This window comes from Lycium ferocissimum, chromosome 9 (genome assembly GCF_029784015.1).
Source record: "Lycium ferocissimum isolate CSIRO_LF1 chromosome 9, AGI_CSIRO_Lferr_CH_V1, whole genome shotgun sequence".
NCBI lineage: Eukaryota > Viridiplantae > Streptophyta > Magnoliopsida > Solanales > Solanaceae > Lycium > Lycium ferocissimum.
In genome coordinates, this window is record NC_081350.1 from 42,517,107 (window position 1) to 42,536,018 (window position 18,912).

Sequence of the window (18,912 nt, forward strand, 5' to 3'; positions counted from 1 at the left end):
TTTGAGTATAACAATCTTGACTAGGGATGTTGCAACAATTTCCCTTAGCATAATCACTAATATGTTTGCATAATATTAATAGATAGGCATTTTTTTCAATCACATTTCTATTTCCCTCTTTCAAAACATGCCATCACATAATACAGATTATAAGTGTGACACTGTAGAAGATTGTCGTGTATTATTTATAAAATCATCCATTATTTATAAAATCATCCATTTATAGCCTCAATCTCATTAGATAAGGTGAACTTGTTGCGTATCAATCTTTTTTACTTTTTTGTTTTTGTTTTGTTGATATAAAGATAATTATATTGTCTTAGCTTTTTAGTTGCACAAAATATTTCAAATGGAACAGTTTCTCTCAAGTACATGCCTACCCCGTCCCCCAACCCACCCCCACCCAAGAGGAAAACATAGTTTAATGGTCCTTTACTGCAGAAAAATCAACTATATATGATGAATACTAGATCTTTCACACGAGGCAACTATGATGAATGTAATGCTTTTCTTATCTTTTTTTGCACTTTATGATTGAAGTAAAAAAGCTATCATTAATATATTGTCACGAAGAAAGGTGGTGAAATAAACTGAAAAATATTATTTTAATTAGAAATCTTAGAGACAAAAAAAAAAAAAAAACATTCCTAACATAAAATGTTTTCCACTTTAATTAATGAACTATATATAAAACACACTACGAGTAAATTCTGAATATTGAATGCTTATAAATAGAAGCAAGCATCAATGTGTGGTTAAGCCAGGATTTAATAAATGTGTGTTTAGATTAATGATTATACCGGGAACATGGAAGGCAGAATGTTGGATTGTATTGAAAGGCAAAAGGCTGCTAATTTGTCTCTGACTTTCTAGATTCACTGATTTTTCCCTCTTCTTCCTTTTTGGTTGGTTAAAAGTTTCTTTTTCCCTTTTACTTTCTTTTTGTTTCTTGAATATGCAAGGACCTGTTTGGCCATAAGAATTTTTCACTTTTTTTTTTGGAAAACGTTTTCAATTTATTTAGAAATCAACATCTGGCCATGAAAATTCCAAATACAACTTCAAGTCGTTGTATTTGGAATTTAAAAAACACCTAAAAACTTTTTTTCACTTTCAGTACATTCAAACAACCAAATATTCGTTGCAAAAACTATAACCAGACACAATTTCATCTTCAACTCCAACTTCAAAATTCCAAATGGCCAAACGCCTACTTAGTATAGGATATGCTTTCAGAACAATAAATTGTTCTTCTCGTCCAAAAAGAATAACTTGAATTGAAGGTTATCATTAATGTTACATAAAATAGAAAGAAAAAGGCCTAAGTATTCCTGGGTTTGTACCAAAATGACAATTCATCTGATCTATCCGACAATCCTATTACCATAAACACAGAGGCAAAGATAGACGTCCAAATATGAATTCAATCAAAATATATATATATATATATATAAATATACACAGCTATTAAATTTAGAGACACAATTATTAGCTCTTACAATCGTCTTGATTCCACCTATGCCTAAACTTGTCCAAAGTGCCACTTACATACCAGTTAATATATGCTGGATTGGGAAATCAATGAGAATGTTGTCGTTTCCGGCACAGTGTATGATTGCTTGTATAACTACGCTTTTTATATATCCATGCACCACACAGATCTTTCCCTTTGTTCATTGTGCCATAAAAGAGAGAAATATGTAGTATGATGTTAATATAACATCCTGCAAGTAAATGAGACAGCCCTTTCCCTAGTAGTTCCTCAAACCACACCAGCAACTTAAACAGAACGCTAAGTGACATTTGCTTAAGGCAGAAACAAGTGTATTATTACAAGTACCAGACCAGAGACACGGAGTAGTCTTACACAAAACAAATACTTAGCAGTAATATGTCTTAGGACTGGACAAAGTCACAGCCTCTACTTGAACAAAACTTAGAACCATACATATATCCATTAATATAATTGCAAAGAAGTGCAGCACGACGGATTGCTCTGACTTGATTCTCTAACTTCTTGATGGCAAATCTTATCAAATTTCTCCTTTTCGGAATGTGGTTCCTTCAAACATATCTTACGAACTACTGCTTCAGCCTCTAGGTGATTGGCTTTTATGTTTCTCGGACTCTCCAAAAATGATTCCGCACCCATGCCGAATCCCCTAAAAATGACTAATTTTGGAGTATCCAACATGCACCCGTCGACAATTTTGAAGAGTCTGAGCAACATAGATTGACTTATGCCTTCACTTTTTCTTGCTTCATGAGTTGTATAAATTGTCCAAATACTGCCGAGGTAAAGAACGGATACGATGAGTATTTTGACATAATTATGCCTTGATTCAAATAGCTGCACTCAGAAATCTAGGTTTACTCTGATTTTTTTTATTTTTTTTTTTGATTCTTTTATCATTCTATTTGTCTCAAGAGTTCTAATGGAAATTGAAATAAGAGAGAGCTATCATGAACATAAGAGAAAGTTCTTCAATTTTCGTATGTTTGGTTGGTCAAAATATTCTGGAAAATATTTTCTCAAATAAATTCCTTAAAAATGAGGAAAATGACTTCCCTAATGGAAGTACGGAAAGAAATTCCATAAGTGACATTTCAAGCTCATGGTCTCCTCCGCACCCACCCAACGTCCCCAATCCCCAATGTTGACCATCCCAACCCCTGCCACCCACACTCCTCACCCCATCCCAGCCCCATGGTGTTTTGCTAGATTACATATAAATGCTCTTGGATAATATTTTTTTACTTCATTACCAAACACTAGAAAATAAGTAAGAAACCCACTTGTTTTCCTAGAAAACATTTTCCTTCCTACCAAACACACCCTTAGACAGCAGAATCCTAGATTAGGATTAATCAAAATAAAGTAGTTCTTCAGAAATATTCTTTTCTAGAAGTGATTGGATGTGACATCATTATTCTCAAGACTGTACTTATTGTTTTGGTCAATCCTCATAATAGAAGGCAATATTTGTTAAAAGTTTACGGTTAAGGACAGCCGCTGAACAAATTTGCTAAGTTTGTTGTATACAAGAAATAGGACATGTTTACCAGGATCGGAATCATGAGGCCCTGGAGATGCTTCAGGATGGTATTGAAGTGACATGAGCTTCATCTTAGAGGAGGCAAGACCAGCACAACTTCCATCATTTAAATTTACATGAGTCACCTCTACACCCTCTGGAAGAGACTCAGGGTCAACAGCATAGTTGTGATTCTGCAAATGGAAATTCATCAAGATTATAAAATATTTAACTTTTATGACTATTATTTATAAGTGAACACCCAAGCTACACATCTGAAGTCTATATTATTTAGCGATAATTCCACTTTTGGTCCCTCAATTATTGCTAAATTCTGGTTTTGATCCTTATAATATGTGGTTACGCACTTTTGATCTTCAATTAACTAAATTGTGTCTTTAATCCCTATATGTATGAAATATGTGATGTTTACCATATTTTAAAAATTATATTACGCTCAAATATGGAGACAGCGCACACTTAACACACCAATACTTAAATGGTTTAGTACTTAAAAGTTCGTTAAATTTGTGAAAATTCAGTCAGAATGATCAAAAGTGCAGAGACCTGAAGTACAAGCTACACATCTGAAGTACACAGAACTCTTATTTAAACTAAAAGACTAGACTGTCATCACTTCAGCATGCACTGACCATAATTAAGGGAAGTAAATGTTGATGAACTGAGGTGCAATTGTACAGAAAATTTGAAATCAACATAGCAGCAATCAGCTAGAGTTTTCTATAGCATATACCTGGGCACTGATCTCAACACAGCCATTTCGAAGGTTTCGAACCGGATGGTTTCCTCCATGGTGACCAAATTTCATTTTGAATGTCTTACCTCCCAACGCTTGACCAAGCAACTGGTGACCCATACATATACCAAAAACAGGAACTTTTCCGATAAGTTCTTTTACCGCTTCAACTGCATAGGGAACTGCAGAGGGATCTCCTGGCCCGTTGCTGAAAAGAACCCCATCAGGCTTCATCTTTAGAGTTTCAGATGCTGGCCATGTTGAAGGAACCACAGTGATTTTACAGCCATAGGATGCTAAGCGCCGCAGTATATTATGCTTGATTCCAAAATCATATGCAACGACCTTCATCCACCGGAGGGGTAAAATGAATTAGTTTTCTCACAGAAACAATGTTCTTTTCCAGAATCTAATAAACTCTAACAATACTGACATTGAAAGTTTTTTTATTTCTTCCATTATCATTGAACTCCCAATCTGAGCCTGTTCTATCAACCCATTCGTAAGGAGATTTGCATGAAACACCACTTATTAGATCCACACCTACACAACCGTAATACATTAATAATAAAATTATTTTTTCTTGAAATTTCCCGAAATCAGGAAGAAACAAGGCCAGTAACTTACCCACAATGTCCCACTTACGGGACATTTCGAGAAGTTCTTCATCACTTTTTGAATTTTCTGTGCTCAAGACTCCAATGAGGCTTCCGTCTTCTCTCAATCTCCGCGTAATTGCTCGAGTGTCGACATCATCTGTTGCATGATAGAGTGGCTAATATCAGAGAATTTGAATTCCACAGTTTGACATGGAAATGGCAAGTGGTCTTCTATCGGACACACATAGAACTTACATATACCCATGATGTTCCTTTCAGCCAAATAGTCAGCAAGTGTCTCTGTGCATCTCCAATTCGAGGTGCTAAAAAACATACAACAGTTTAAGTATAAACACCGTACAGTTTGAAGCCTGATTTGGATAGCAGGGCATAGCAACCAAACCTGATACTTAAACTTCTAATTACTAATCCTGCAAGAAAGCACTGCATCGATTCTTCATCATCTGCCCAGAGAAATTCAAAAACAGTCACAAAAGATTATTTGAACCAAAATAACAATTAGTCATGAAGCAAACGCTAAACGCACCGAAATTGATCCCAGTATTCCCGATGTGAGGGTTAGTCATCAACACAAACTGGCCCGCATAACTGGGATCTGTAATTATCTCCTGATACCTGTAATATCAGGAAATAGAAATAGCTCGAAAATAGACACTCAAAAGAATCTGAAAAAGGAAAAAGTGGCAAGAAGTAGAAAGAGATGAAAGCAGAGAGCAAATAAAAAATCATTTTTTCCTGCACTCCCTGAATAACTCTATGGGGTATTATCAAGCATCCAAATTATAGGTAGCGAAGATAATATATATGCTTGGGATTTACAATGTCAACTTTCCGTCCTTAGTACATTATTTCCATTTTCAAAGGCATTTAGAGACCTCTTTCATTTTCCGCATTTAGAGACTTCTTTCAATTTCAATTTCCAAAAAGACACAACTTTGTCATCCAGGATTCAAAATTTAGATTCCTCCAAATTCAGCCATTATATCATTTAAAAGAATTTCTCCAAAGAGATGTGAAGCAGATCAACAAAGAACTAGAAGCTGATGTTGATGTTCACAATAACAGATTTCGAACAAGGTAATACACCATATTTCTCAGACTTCGTTCGCTGTCACACCTTTTATATGAATATTTCATAAATGATAGAACTCCCTTAGGGAGAAATAACGGTCTAAAACCTCAATTTCTACTAAAGACACTCAGTTGATTGATCAGCATATTGGCAGCTAAAAATTTCCTCTCAACTGTATAAGATGTGCTCTTTACATACAGGCAATTCAGTCTCCTTATTGGCTATTGAAGTAAGTTGCTAGAGGTTTACAGAATGTAAATGTCGATACTAGCTGTGGGAAAAGAATGTCATAATGATTTTTTTTTTTTTTTTGATAATGGTAACAGGAATGTCATAATGATTATTCACCTTTTATTTCTTTAATTCATTTAGAGTTAACATAGAGGCTCAGAGCTCCACTAGAATTTGGTCTGTACTGAGGCTACACAGATCGAAGGGAAAGAAATGTTCTTCAACAGCAGTCAGCAAGCAAGGAGTACAGTACAGACTGTTTTATTTATTGAGCTAAAGTGATCGCCAATGATCTTATAAAAATAAACTTAATGGAATCACAGCTTCAGCAAATTTCAAAAATATGTGGGGAATGATTCTTCAAAAGCCCATAGTAGTTCTATACTAGTTCATTATGAATGCTCTAACTACCACCTAAAACGGATAAGACCAAAAGCTAAAGACATGTTAGACGATATGTAGCCATAAAATCAGCAAGCAGAAGAAATTGTGTTACCCAGTTAAAGAGGTATTAAAAACCACTTCTCCAACTTGGGTTCCACGAGCACCAAATGATTTTGCCTTCCAAATTGAACCATCCTCGAGAACAAGTCTAGCATCTGCTACCTTCCAAGGTCTTTCAACCAGACCTGCAGCTCCTGCAGGAAAATATTGAATCATTCAGAGTTTTAATATAAGGTATTAATTTCAAATAAATCTAAAATAAGGAGAATAAAAGGTCCTTGAGCACATAAAATGAATTGACAACAATATAAAGAAAACTTAACAGTACTGAGCTAAAAAATGGAAAATAACGCAGACTCTCGCCACAAAATGAAAAGTTCCTCACAAACGTAAATTGACTTTTTATATTTTTGTTTTTAGAATGTGCTTATATGATAGTAGTAGTTAAATAAATGTATTCAAATGTATGTTACTCGGAGACACAAGCATTTGAATTCAAAATATGGCTTGAAATTAAGATTCTCTGAAAAACAGTATAAGGTTACATCTAAATTTACAAACATAAATATGCATAAACAAATGCAAACTATTCTCATGTCTCCTTGCAATTTTTGCTAGCTTTTCTTCAGCCTCTTTTACTTTCTGGTTTGAGGAAAGGTAATATTATTGTATAAGTAGTACAAAGGAGGTACTATACATTACAGAAGTTTAATGCTTTCTGCTCATTCCAAGCCTGAAGGGAGTCCAGAAAAGTAGATGATCGACCGATTAAGCTACAGCATTCCTTCCACTTCAGCTATACAAATTTGGATACATTTTAGTTTAATCTGAGCTGTACAATCTTTAAACCCCCTCAAAGGTCCTACTATTCCTTTCGATCGAAATAGTTCACAGGATGAACAGAGGAGCTTTTCTTCAGCACCTCTATCTCCTTCTTTCTCTTTATTATCTATTTTTTCATCTTGTATCCTTTCTAGCTTAGAATAGCATGAGCAGCTCCTTGTAAGGGTGTGTTTGGTATGGAGGAATATATTTTCCACAAAAAAATTTCAATCATCCCATTTTCGGTTGTCAAAATTTAGTTATTATCCAATAATCTTATTTTATTCTTTATCCTACCTTTTTATGATAGCTCTACACTATGCCCTACTTTTCTTGTAAGTTTATAACATTATGTAACGACAGGAAACAATATAATCTATCCAAACGTTGTATTTACATCAAAACAATACAACACAGGACAATACGATACATTATGAAACAATACGTAACAACCATCCAAACAATCTGTAAGTTAACTAGTCCAACTGATATAATACGATACATTATGAAACAATACGTAACAACCTTCCAAACAAACTGTAAGTTAACTAGTCCAACCAATAAGGAGTATATTAATAGCAATGAACTGGTCCAACCAATAAGGATATTTTTGGGAAAAAAAAAATCTCATCAACAATCCAAACCCTAAAAAGAAAACAAAAACCATAGCACTTGAATAGTACTCCCTCCGTCCCAATTTATTTGACACTTTTCGTTTTTCGAGAGTCGAGTTGTTCTTTGACTGTAATTTTTTTAGGGAAAATTTCAGAAATATACAAGTTGGTCACTTACATTGCAAAAAAATAGCCCAAAACTTACATTACAAAAAATAGCCCAAAATATACAAACATATACAGACACTTATACCAACATATACAAACATATATACAAAGGCAGAGAGAGAGAGAGAGAGAGAGAGAGAGAAAGTGAGAGAGAGTTAGAGAGAGAAAAGTTTATGTCATTTTTTGTAAGAATTAAAAAAATGGGTCAATTTTGGCAGCATTATTGCCCCAATGAACATACAGTGTAATTTTTTCATTTTTTTTATATGACTCACAGCAGTTTCTAAATATGTAGGTTCTATTCCAAAATATTTAAAACGAAAAGTGTCAAACAAATTGGAAAAGAGAGAGTAACAAACAATGGCCAATAATCCAACACCCTGAAGAGAAAATAGAAAAAAAAATACACTACAAAGCATAACACTTGAATAATTGACAAGAAAATTATAAACATGAAAGGCAAAGATAGGAAAAAAAAAAAAAAACTAACCAGATAGTGCACCATCATTCTTGGAAGAACATTTAACAGTGAAAACTCTAAAATTTGTAGAGTTTTTTGAAAATAATGCACTGCTTATTGACACTGCATTGTGAGTCTTCAAAGCACAATCCATAGCTTAGCTTCTAGAAGGAACAAAAAAAAAATAAAAGACAATTTTCTTAATGAAAGTGGGAAACTTAACCCTAGTTTTAATTTGGGCTTCTTATTTGGGTCGGACTTACCAAAATTAATGGACCGATTTCAACAACCTTATTTAAATAATAGTCAAAGTTCACATATTTTGTAAATATTGTTAGCGTTTGTGTTTGGCCATAATTTTTCAAAACATATTTCACTTTAGAAAGAGAAAAAGATGAAACATGACTTATACGCCCGTAAGTTCTAAAATTTGTCAAGAATATCTAGCCGTACGAAACAGACATACTTGTTAATCTCAAATTATCACAAACCATAATCCTATATATACAGATAAGTTTGAAACAAAATTAAAACTTTTAGGATGAATTAGATAATACATTATCCTAAAATCATAATACGATATTTTAATAACAAATGCTAATTGACACAATTACTAGCTACTACGACTCGTCAAATTATAATTATTTACAAAAATTCATCAATGTAAGAATTCTATTACCAAACAGATATTTGAAAAAAATATTTTGAAAAATTGCTTCCAAACTCCATGGCCAAGCGGGAGCATAATCACTTCAGACTTAATGTTAGAGATGTGCATCCGAAGTTAAGTCAGGGGAAAAGTTTAAATGTTAGATATGTTTGAAGTTAGTTTTTTTTTTTTTTTTTTTGTCCGCAGTTTGACGCTTCAACTTAATACTGTAAATGTTTCGCTTTACGTTTTGCATGTTTAACTTTGGCATGTTTGATCATGTGGATAGCAGTTGGAGATAATTGGTTAAGCTTGATTTTATATATTTATGTCGTTGTATTGTTCAACTTATTCATTTAGATTTGATTGTGTTGTGGCTCAATAACGAATTAAATTTATCATCGGGTGAAGCATATTAATTAAAATAAATGTTTAGGTACAATTAAGCAGAAAACAACCAGCATCTTATTATAAATATTAAATAACTTACCATCTTATATTATAAATATTAAATAGGTTGGATCCGCTATAATTAGCGTTGCTTATGATCAATTGCTTTTTATTTGGAATCGCTAATCCTATCCCATATTCTATATTAATTATGAAGCATATTCAAATATCTTCATAGATCATTTGGTACGCATATTAAATTATTTTAGAATTATAGTCTTGAGACTAATTTATTTCATATGGGAGTGGGATATCCAAAATTAAGTCTGAGCTCCATTTTACACCATGCATGTTAGAATAAAACTTATACTTTCTACCAAATAGAGAATAAAATTAATCCCAAATTTTCATCGTATATCCACCTTATCCCGCGCATCAAATGATTACAATCAATATTACTCATTGTTGCTTGATAAGTAATGAAATATTTGGAAAATCTAAACATCAACTTAAATAACATGATCATAACTGGCCATTACACTTAAGGACCCGTTTGGCCATTAGAATTTTTTCACTTTTTCCAGGAAAACGTTTTTACTTTATTTGAAAATCAACGTTTGGCATGAAAATTTAGAATTTGAAAAACACCAAAAACCTATTTTCACTTTCAGTACATTCAAACAACCAAATATGCCTTTGCAAAAACTATAACCAAACACAATTCCAACTTCAAAATTCCAAATAAAGTGAAAACAATTTGGTTTTCATGGCCAAATTGGGCCTGAATGGCCCATTGCAGGATTTGGCCCACTCTTCTCTTTTTCTTTCTCCCATGAGAGCTCTCACACTCAGTAATGGCTCCTCTTAAAATTCTCCTATGTGGTGATGTACGTGGCCGTCTCAATCAACTATTCAAACGCGTTTCTTCGGTTCGTCTTCATTTACTATCATTTATTTTACTCTCGAACTATATATTATATAAATTTTAGAGGCCGAGTTAGAATTTTGAAAATATAAGTGCTAGATTCTAGAGAAAGAAAAGAAAAAAAAAATTATTTTTCTGGCTACGGATTTATGGAACCTCACTAGTTTGAAGTTGAAAAATGGCCTCGGTCAATTTGCCAAAGAAAAAACTACTATAATTAAGACAGATACTGATCAAACTAAAGTTATTAAGCATAACAGACTTTTTGTTCTTGGAAATAATGTTTTTTTGATAAATTATGTATTAAGTAGATGTTTTTAACACAAATCAGCTCATCTATAAAATATATAAATAGATATAGTAGGCATTTGGCCATAGATTCTAAATATTTTTTACTTTATTTGGAATTTATGGAGTTGGAGTTGTGTTTGGTTATATTTTTTGTAAAGAATATTTGGAATAATTTTCATGCTTGAATGTACTTAAAAGTTGGATATGGAATTTTCATGGACAAACACTTATTTTCAAATAAAGTGAAAAATAATTCTGAAAAAAAAAAAGTGAATAATTTGTATGACCGAACGGGTCCATACTCATTTATAGCTGACTTAAAAATTTTGGATTTGCTGCTATATTTATATATCAACAACTCAGCTATGTTGCTCGGAATCTCCAAAAATGTTGCCGCACACGTGTCGGATCCTCCAAAAATACACTACATTTGGAGTATCCGACATGCACCCGTCGACAATTTTGAAGAGTCTGAGCAACATAGCTACTCTGTGTATAGCTGAACTTGGACTCTTTCAGGTGAACAAGGCAGCTGGTCCATTTGATGCTCTTCTTTGTGTGGGCCAATTTTTCCCGGATTCGACCGAGGGGCTTGAGGAATTCAATGGCTATATTGATGGCTGCTCGAAGATTCCGATACCGACCTACTTCATTGGCGACTATGGCGCGGGGTCCCCGAAAATATTGTCAGAAGCATTGAAGGACCCGAGTAATAAAGGGTTTAAGATGGAAGGTTATAGGGTCTGTGACAATTTGTATTGGTTGAAAGGCAGTGGGAAGTTTGACTTTCATGGTAAGACCTTAACCAGCACCTCATTTATCGTTTTATTCCAATTTGCTTAATGAAAGTGAAAAACTTAGTGTAAGGACCGAATAGGCAGCTTAGCAGTGGATGTGTCTACATCCACTATTATTTTTTCTTGGATAACCATAGTGTCGGGGCCAACTCGAGCTTTCGCACGGAAAAACACTTACCGTTTTTGCCTCCGCTAGGAGTTGAACCTGAGACCTCATGGTTCCATCCACTTTGTTAACTGCTAGGCTACACACTTGGTTGTTGTTTGCATCCACTCTACTACGGGAGGCGTGGGTATGTATATTATATATTTTTATATAGCCTTAAAACTTGGTTATAAGCATAACTTACTTTACATGTTTTGCTTTTTGTTTCAGCTATAGCATCACTCTACTTTCATAAGATACGTTGGCAGTTTCTCTATCCAAAAATGCTTTAACCAATATTTTGGACAAACTTGAAGTCGTGTTTTATATGTCAAGTACCACAATCTTCTCAGTATATTCCAGTAGACATAGGTGTTGTAGCAACTTGTGCTTATAGAAAAAGGTGTTACATAGCAGCCCACACTTGTATTGTTCTATTTGAGATATCTGGCCGTAGGAACTCTGGAAATTTTTGATAGTATATATGCCTATGGGTTGCCTTAGCCGGTTTGTGCACAACTCTACTAGTTCTCCAGTTACCTAATATCTCCTACCAACATTAGATATCAAGTAGTTCTATCCACCAAGACTTAGACAAGTGAAAAGAAATCACCTTGCATTTTGCTTCTGCCGGGAATATGGACCTCGGTTTCCATATGGTCCGTTCCAGCTTGATTAGAAGATGTATATTATACTAAGTTCGTATTTATTGAGACAAAACAATAGTGACTTGAACACCCCAACAATTCTGAATGTGCCTTGGTGACTTGTAGTGTTAATTTTGACCTGTTGGGCAAAGGGGATGGTGCACTTCTTACCAAAGGACTTTTGTTTGATGCAGTTTATTATTTCCTTTTTCAAACTTGTACTGTATGGTCTAGTGGTTTACGCTTGTAGGAAGAATGAAATCTTGGCACAGATATTAACTCCTTAAAACTATCGGTTAATTTGCCTATAGTAGTTGGTAAATAAAGGGTTGTATTGCCTACCTCTCTGTGGTATTGAACGAAAGTCTAAGCCATTGCTGAGAGAAGCCTTATGGACTATAAGTTGAATAAAGATAGTGGACAGTCGAACACCATTTCCAAGTTATACATTGTAAGATGCTGATTGTCTATATTTGAGAGTTGAAATTTTTTATGAGAGCATCTAAGCACCGTGCAAATTTACGTATCCAGAAGAAAACATGTGTGAGCACATCTAAACATCGTGCAATTTATCTTAATTTTGTGAAGCAGTGTACATTTTTTGCCTAATGGGCTAGTTTTTTTCTTTAATTAATTCAGGATTGAGGCGTAGTTGGTTGACCAATTGATTGATATAATTGTTGTTGTTATTATTTTCTTATTCGATTTTATTTTGTGATAACTGCATCCCATCCACGATAACCCCGTGGTATTCCCTGAATTTGGGAAGTTCGTCCTATTGTGATGGTTAGTTTGCTTTATGAGATTAGAAGCTCACCAAAAGGAGGTGTCTATGCTCATGTCTCTAGAATTAATAAGAGTAAAAGAAGTTAGGGTTTCATATTTTGTCTCGATGGAGGTGCATGACTAAACAATATTTTTAGACTTTTTGTTGATATGATAGCTGATATACTGTACTCATGTCTAGGGTTATCTGTGGCATACTTATCTGGTAGGCGATCTCCAAGTGGAACTCAATTTGGAACATACAGTCAAGACGATGTTGATGCTTTGAGGGCTTTAGCAGAAGATCCAGGAACAGTAGACATATTTCTTACATATCCTTTGGTTTTATGTTGTTCTCCCTCATTTTCTTCATCTCCTGTTCCAAGTACTCCATACAATCTCTTTGATTTCCTTAATCAAAAAATACTAATGAGTGGCCCAGCGGAGTAACGAATAGAACGACATCAAAAGTTCCTGCAGAAATTTCAGATTCATCCGGGAATGATCCCACAGTGTCAGAATTGGTAACTGAGATTAAGCCTCGGTGAGTGATCGTATTTTTCAAAGTGCAGTTCACTTGTTGAATTAGTGTATGGGCTACCAAATCCTTTGCTCTTGATCTTCATTTTAAACATTTCTTCTCGACATATGGAGAAGAAAATTTGAACTCCTCAAAATTTGGAGCCGACAAGGCAACAACTATGTGGAATTTTTCATTTTAAAAGAATTTTGTACTACAAAATTAATTGTTTGTATATACTATATGCTTCCACTCACTCTTCATATTCAGCTTATTTTTCTTATCTATTAATAGTGCAAGCTTCATCACCTATGCTGGGCGGCCATTTCGTGGTTAATTTACGGTGACGTGTCGCCAATCATCTTTATCTCTTGGTTGAACTGGTAAATCTTTTCCAAGAGTTTCATGTTGCAGTGGATGTGTTCGTCCTTGATATACTTAGGCTTCACCTAAAATAATTTAAGTGGCCGGGAATTGCATTTGGTGGTAGCTTACCGGATGTGAATCTGAAAAATTAAGTATATTACGAAAGATTTATTCTTGGCTTCTGGAGAATCAACAATGTTCTGTTAATGTGAAGGAAGTATCTGTTCAATTGGCTATTTTGTAATCCTGCTATTTCAAAAGAAATACCATTACAGTCACTACCCTGTGTGCATGTCTGCAGTGCTGGTAAACAGAACTTTCTGTTGCTTTCGAGTTCTTTCTTCATTTGAATGAAAGAACTTTCATTTACTACTTTGTTGCCCAATAAATCCATAGATATGAATTTTTCCCCAACTGAAATTGTTTCACTCGTAGGTACCATGTTGCAGGAACTATGGGTGTATACTTTGATCGTGAACCGTATGCTAATGTTAATGCTCTACATGCAACTCGCTTTTTGGGCTTAGCTCCTGTTGGAAACAAAGATAAACAGGTACTACAACCTTTGGTTTTTTACTCAAATTTCCTGTGAGTATTTGTAAAACTTCTGTCTGCATCTTAAGCAGTTCTATCACATATCGAGAATGTTTAATCAAACATTATTTACTCTCTCTAATATCGGTCACACACGCTATCCTCCCCTCCAAAAAAATTTTGCATCATAGTTAAGGCCGAACGTCAAACTTGTTGATAACGATTACATGTTCTCAAATGCTATAGAAACTCTTAAAATCTATTCATTTTTCTGATAATATTCTGATGTAATTTTCAATTTTTCAAATGCCATTATAAGATATGAGGTAAGTTAGAGTCTCAAAAACTAGAAGTTTCTTAAATTCATAATTATTTTTAAGGCTTAATGCATATGCAGCCCCCTAAACTTGTCCCTTTTTTCCATTTTGGCACCTCAACTAAGTGTTGTTCCTATTGAACCCCTGAACTCGTCCTCAAGTGTGTCTATCAAACCCTCTAAATCTGATTTTTATTAGAAGCAAAAAAAAAATAAAAAAATTGTGGTAATGAAGGTAAATTAATATTTTAGACGTGTGGCAAGCTATTCTTTTGGTCATGGATGTGTCGGTTTCTGCTCTTTCAGTGCCAGCTTAATTAAGAGCTTACTCATTTTTTCCCTCTCAATTGCTGCTAATCTTGGCTAAAAATGGCATAATTAAATTAGAATATATATTAGCATGTTGCTACATTGAAGATAGATTACTATGTAATTCAGATTGTGTTTGATAGACACACTTGAGGACGAGTTCAGTTGTTCAATAGGAACAACACTTAGTTGAGGTGCCAAAATGGAAAAAAGGGACAAGTTCAGGGGGCTGCATATGCATTAAGCCTATTTTTAAATGGCATACAAATCTATAACCAAAATGAAAGACTTTTCTGCTGACAAATCTGGGACTTATCTTAAGTCTGCATCCATTCCGAGAGATTATACGTCTTCTGAGAGAACTTCTCTCCATGTGATTTTAGGTTTAATTCATCTCTTTTTATCATTTTGAAACCTCATTTTATGCTTGAATTCTTCACAGAAATTTATTCATGCAATATCTCCCACTCCAGCATCAACAATGTCGAAAACTGAGCTTACCGCAAAGCCACCAAACACTACTTTATCTCCATATACGAATGTTGACAAAGCAGCCCCACCCGATGGAGCAACAAAGAGGCCTGGTGATAGTGATTCTGAGTCACAGTATTGGAGATATGATGTATCAGGTAAAAGGCAGAAACATGGAGATGGTGGTGGTGATAGACTCTGCTTTAAATTTGTCTCTTCTGGCTCTTGTCCGAGAGGAAACAAGTGCCACTTTAGGCATGATGAAGAAGCTTCGGAACAGTACTCAAGAGGTGTGTGTTTTGACTTTCTCAACAAGGGAAAATGTGAAAAAGGTCCTAATTGCAACTTCAAGCACAGTTTGCAGGAAGAAGGTGACAGATCAGCATCTAGGGCAGCAAGCTCTAACAGGTTAATATTTATCAAACTACTTGATTTTTCTTGATGACTTTGCAGTGTCAGTGTTTACTGGTTTGTGAGCCTTCATCAGTGTTCTCTTGCTTTTGTGGTAACTTTAACTGTTTTTCAGGTCTAGAGAATGCTGGTTTTGTTTGTCCAGCCCGAATGTTGAGTCACATCTGATCACTAGTGTTGGAGAAAATTACTACTGTGCACTTGCTAAAGGACCTTTATTACCCGATCATGTGCTGATTATGCCCATTGAACACATGCCCAATACGTTATCTCTGCCACTAGAATGTGAAAAGGAACTGGAACGACTTCAAAGAAGCTTCAAAGCTTACTTCAAAAAGCAAGGGAAGGAAGCAGTTTTCTTTGAGTGGGTATTTAAACGGGGAAGTCATGCCAATCTTCAGGTATGGAAAAACTTCCATTAATAAATTATAATGGATGTATGCCTGTACTACAGATTATATAGAAAAAGTGGAAAAACAAAAGAAGATATGTCTATACTGTCACTCTGTCCTTAAAAATTGGTCTATAAGCATACCTTACTTTACATGTTTTTCTTTTGGCTTAAGTAACTAAAACTTCCACGTTTTGCAACTTTAGTCCCCAAACTATTGATGGACTTCAAGACACCCCTAAACTGGCTAAATGGGTTTTATTACACTGAGCACATGACCCGGAGTGAGTGTAGTCATAGAAAATAAGGCTTATGTGGCCTCCATGTGTAAAATATTAATGCCACATGGCATTTTCATCCTATGTGTCCTCCACATGATAAATTGTTTTGAAAAAAAATGTAAAACTGATTTTTTTTATAAAAAATCTGGAACAATGAAATATTTATTTTAAATCTGGAATATTTGATTTAAAAAAAAAAAAACTGAAAAACTACAGTTTTAATTAAAAGTGGATTTTTTTTTTTTATATAAAAATTGAAAACTTGATATTTTTTTAAAAGTGTCCTAAAAAATCCAATGATTCTTTTAAGACACTTTTAAAAAGAACTGAAAAACTGATTTTTTTTAAAAATGTAGAAAACCCATTTTTTTTTAAAAATAATCCCTGAAATTAGATTGGTTTTTAAATCTAGAAAAAAATTATCAGTTTTCCACTTTATTCTTAAAAAAATCAATATCATCCGTTCAATTTTTCAGATTATTTTTTAGAAAAATGAGTTTATTTAGTTTTCCAGATTGTTAAAAAGTCCAAGTTTTTAAATTAAAAAAAATAAATTTTCCCGTTTTTTTTTTAAAATAACGGGTCTCTCAGTTTTCAAGATTTAAGAAGTTCCAGATTTTTTAATAAAAAATTCAGTCCAGATTTATTTTTAAAAAAAATGGGTTTTCCACATTTTAAAAAAAAATTAGTTTTTTCTGATTTTAAAAATTTATACTTTTTTTATGAATTTTCCAAAATTGATTTTTCTTTTAAAAAAAAAAAAAAAAAAAAAAAAGCTGACGTGGCACCTGTCACGCGCCTGTTGGCGTGTGACTACACTTGCTGTGCCACGTGGCAGCTCGGGGATGAATTAAAACCCATTTTGCCAAGTTTAGGGGTGTCTTGAAGTGCAGCAATAGTTTGGGGACTAAAGTTGCAATTCGTGCCAAGTTTGGGGGCGTTTTAGTCACTTAAGCCTTTTCTTTTTGTTTCAGCTATAGTAGCAGTCTCCCTCATAAGATATGATACCAGTTTATCTACTTCCATAACCTTTTAGAAGTATGCATTTGATTGTACACCTTGGGGCAAATTGCAGCTGCCTCGCCTTAATAGATCAATTTCCTTTTTTGACATTAACAATATTATGCCCAGTTGTGTTATTGTTATTCTCATGTCACAGTTCTTTAATCCATTACGTTTTCATCTTTATTATTGCTTCTTTGTGATTATCTTAATCTCCACTCTTTGTGTCTATTGTAGGTTGTTCCTATTCCCTCGTCCAGGGCATCTGTGGTTCAAGATATTTTTAACATGGCTGCTGAAAAATTGGGATTCAAGTTTACTGTGGTAAAAGGTATGGTTACTTTATTGTTCAAGGTCATAGAGTTCTGAATCCTGCCCCATTCCCCAACCAGAAAATAGAAAGAAAAATGGTAAAGATAGAGAAAATAGAACAGTGGAAAAAACAGCTCAAAGTAGCATTGCACATGCTAGATTCTAAACCGCTTTTTCTCTCATTAAATCCTTTTCTCCTAGTCTGCGCTAATTGGAAATGTGGGTTAGCTGGTTATGGAGAGAACCGCATTGAGTTAAATATACTTCGCTGGTGCTTGCTTTGTTTTTCCTTTTAAGTATCATCACAGGTTGTCTTGTGTGGGAGCAATTCAGTCTAGAGATGATGTTCATGTGATTTTTCTTTTTACTGCAGAAGGAAGACAAGCGTTGCGGGAACAGTTTGACAGAAGTTGCAGCTTGTTTTATGTTGAAGTTCCTGGAGGTGATATTTTGTCACATGTTGTTGAGGAGAATGAGAAATTCCCAGCTCAATTTGGTCGCGAGGTAAGATGTTTATATATGAGCGACAAAAGGGACTATAGCTTAGTATAAAAGAGGGAGGGGGTGGGGGGTGGGGGGTGGAGGTGGAGGGTGCTGCAGTAGGATTTAGCATATAAAATAAATGCTTATATACATCTAGCAGAAAGCATTTCCATATAAATTTTACCTACTTTAATCCTTGCAATCATCCCTTTATTTTAGTGATGAATCATGTAGCTGAAATTTTCGACTGGTGATAGACACTTAGTTTGCATCCTCTGTGTGAAATATATCTAACAGAGGTTATAATTTCGCTTTAGTAACAGATGTAATATTGCATGATTTCCCCACAGGTTTTGGCAGGCTTGCTGAATGTGGCAGATAGAGCTGATTGGAGAAATTGTAAGCTTGCTAAAGAAGAAGAAATTAAAATGGTTGAGAGATTCAAAAGTGGATTTCAAGAATACGATCCAAATCAATAGGATAGCCGAGAAGACGCAACACTAGAGGCTCATGTGTTTGTGTTATGCTTGAACAGTCACAATATGATTCTCTGAATACATTTTTGCCACAAGACAGGATGCTGTTGTAACCAGACGGTAATGTTGTATATTTGAGCAACAACATACCTAGCGTGGTTTCATAAGTGGGATTTGATGAGGTGGGGTGCACACAGACCTTTACCCC

At 34.5% G+C, this 18,912-nt stretch overlaps 2 protein-coding genes across 2 annotated transcripts; one reads left to right on the forward strand and one right to left on the reverse strand.

The window, feature by feature from the left end:
- Positions 1 to 1,780: 1,780 nt before the first annotated feature.
- LOC132030920 (carbamoyl-phosphate synthase small chain, chloroplastic) lies at positions 1,781 to 8,413 on the reverse strand. The gene is made up of 10 exons (XM_059420716.1): positions 8,254 to 8,413; positions 6,212 to 6,353; positions 4,939 to 5,027; positions 4,795 to 4,855; positions 4,647 to 4,714; positions 4,420 to 4,548; positions 4,226 to 4,335; positions 3,790 to 4,137; positions 3,064 to 3,229; positions 1,781 to 2,288 (listed from the first exon to the last, which is right to left on the reverse strand). The coding sequence occupies exons 1-10, from the start codon at positions 8,375 to 8,377 to the stop codon at positions 2,239 to 2,241; spliced, it is 1,287 nt and encodes a 428-aa protein (XP_059276699.1). The 5' UTR covers positions 8,378 to 8,413; the 3' UTR covers positions 1,781 to 2,238.
- Positions 8,414 to 10,048: 1,635 nt separating this feature from the next.
- Positions 10,049 to 18,912, forward strand: LOC132030921 (zinc finger CCCH domain-containing protein 64). Its single transcript, XM_059420717.1, has 10 exons — positions 10,049 to 10,191; positions 10,998 to 11,271; positions 13,035 to 13,161; positions 13,257 to 13,376; positions 14,154 to 14,271; positions 15,320 to 15,756; positions 15,875 to 16,160; positions 17,671 to 17,764; positions 18,119 to 18,249; positions 18,579 to 18,912. The coding sequence occupies exons 1-10, from the start codon at positions 10,117 to 10,119 to the stop codon at positions 18,705 to 18,707; spliced, it is 1,791 nt and encodes a 596-aa protein (XP_059276700.1). The 5' UTR covers positions 10,049 to 10,116; the 3' UTR covers positions 18,708 to 18,912.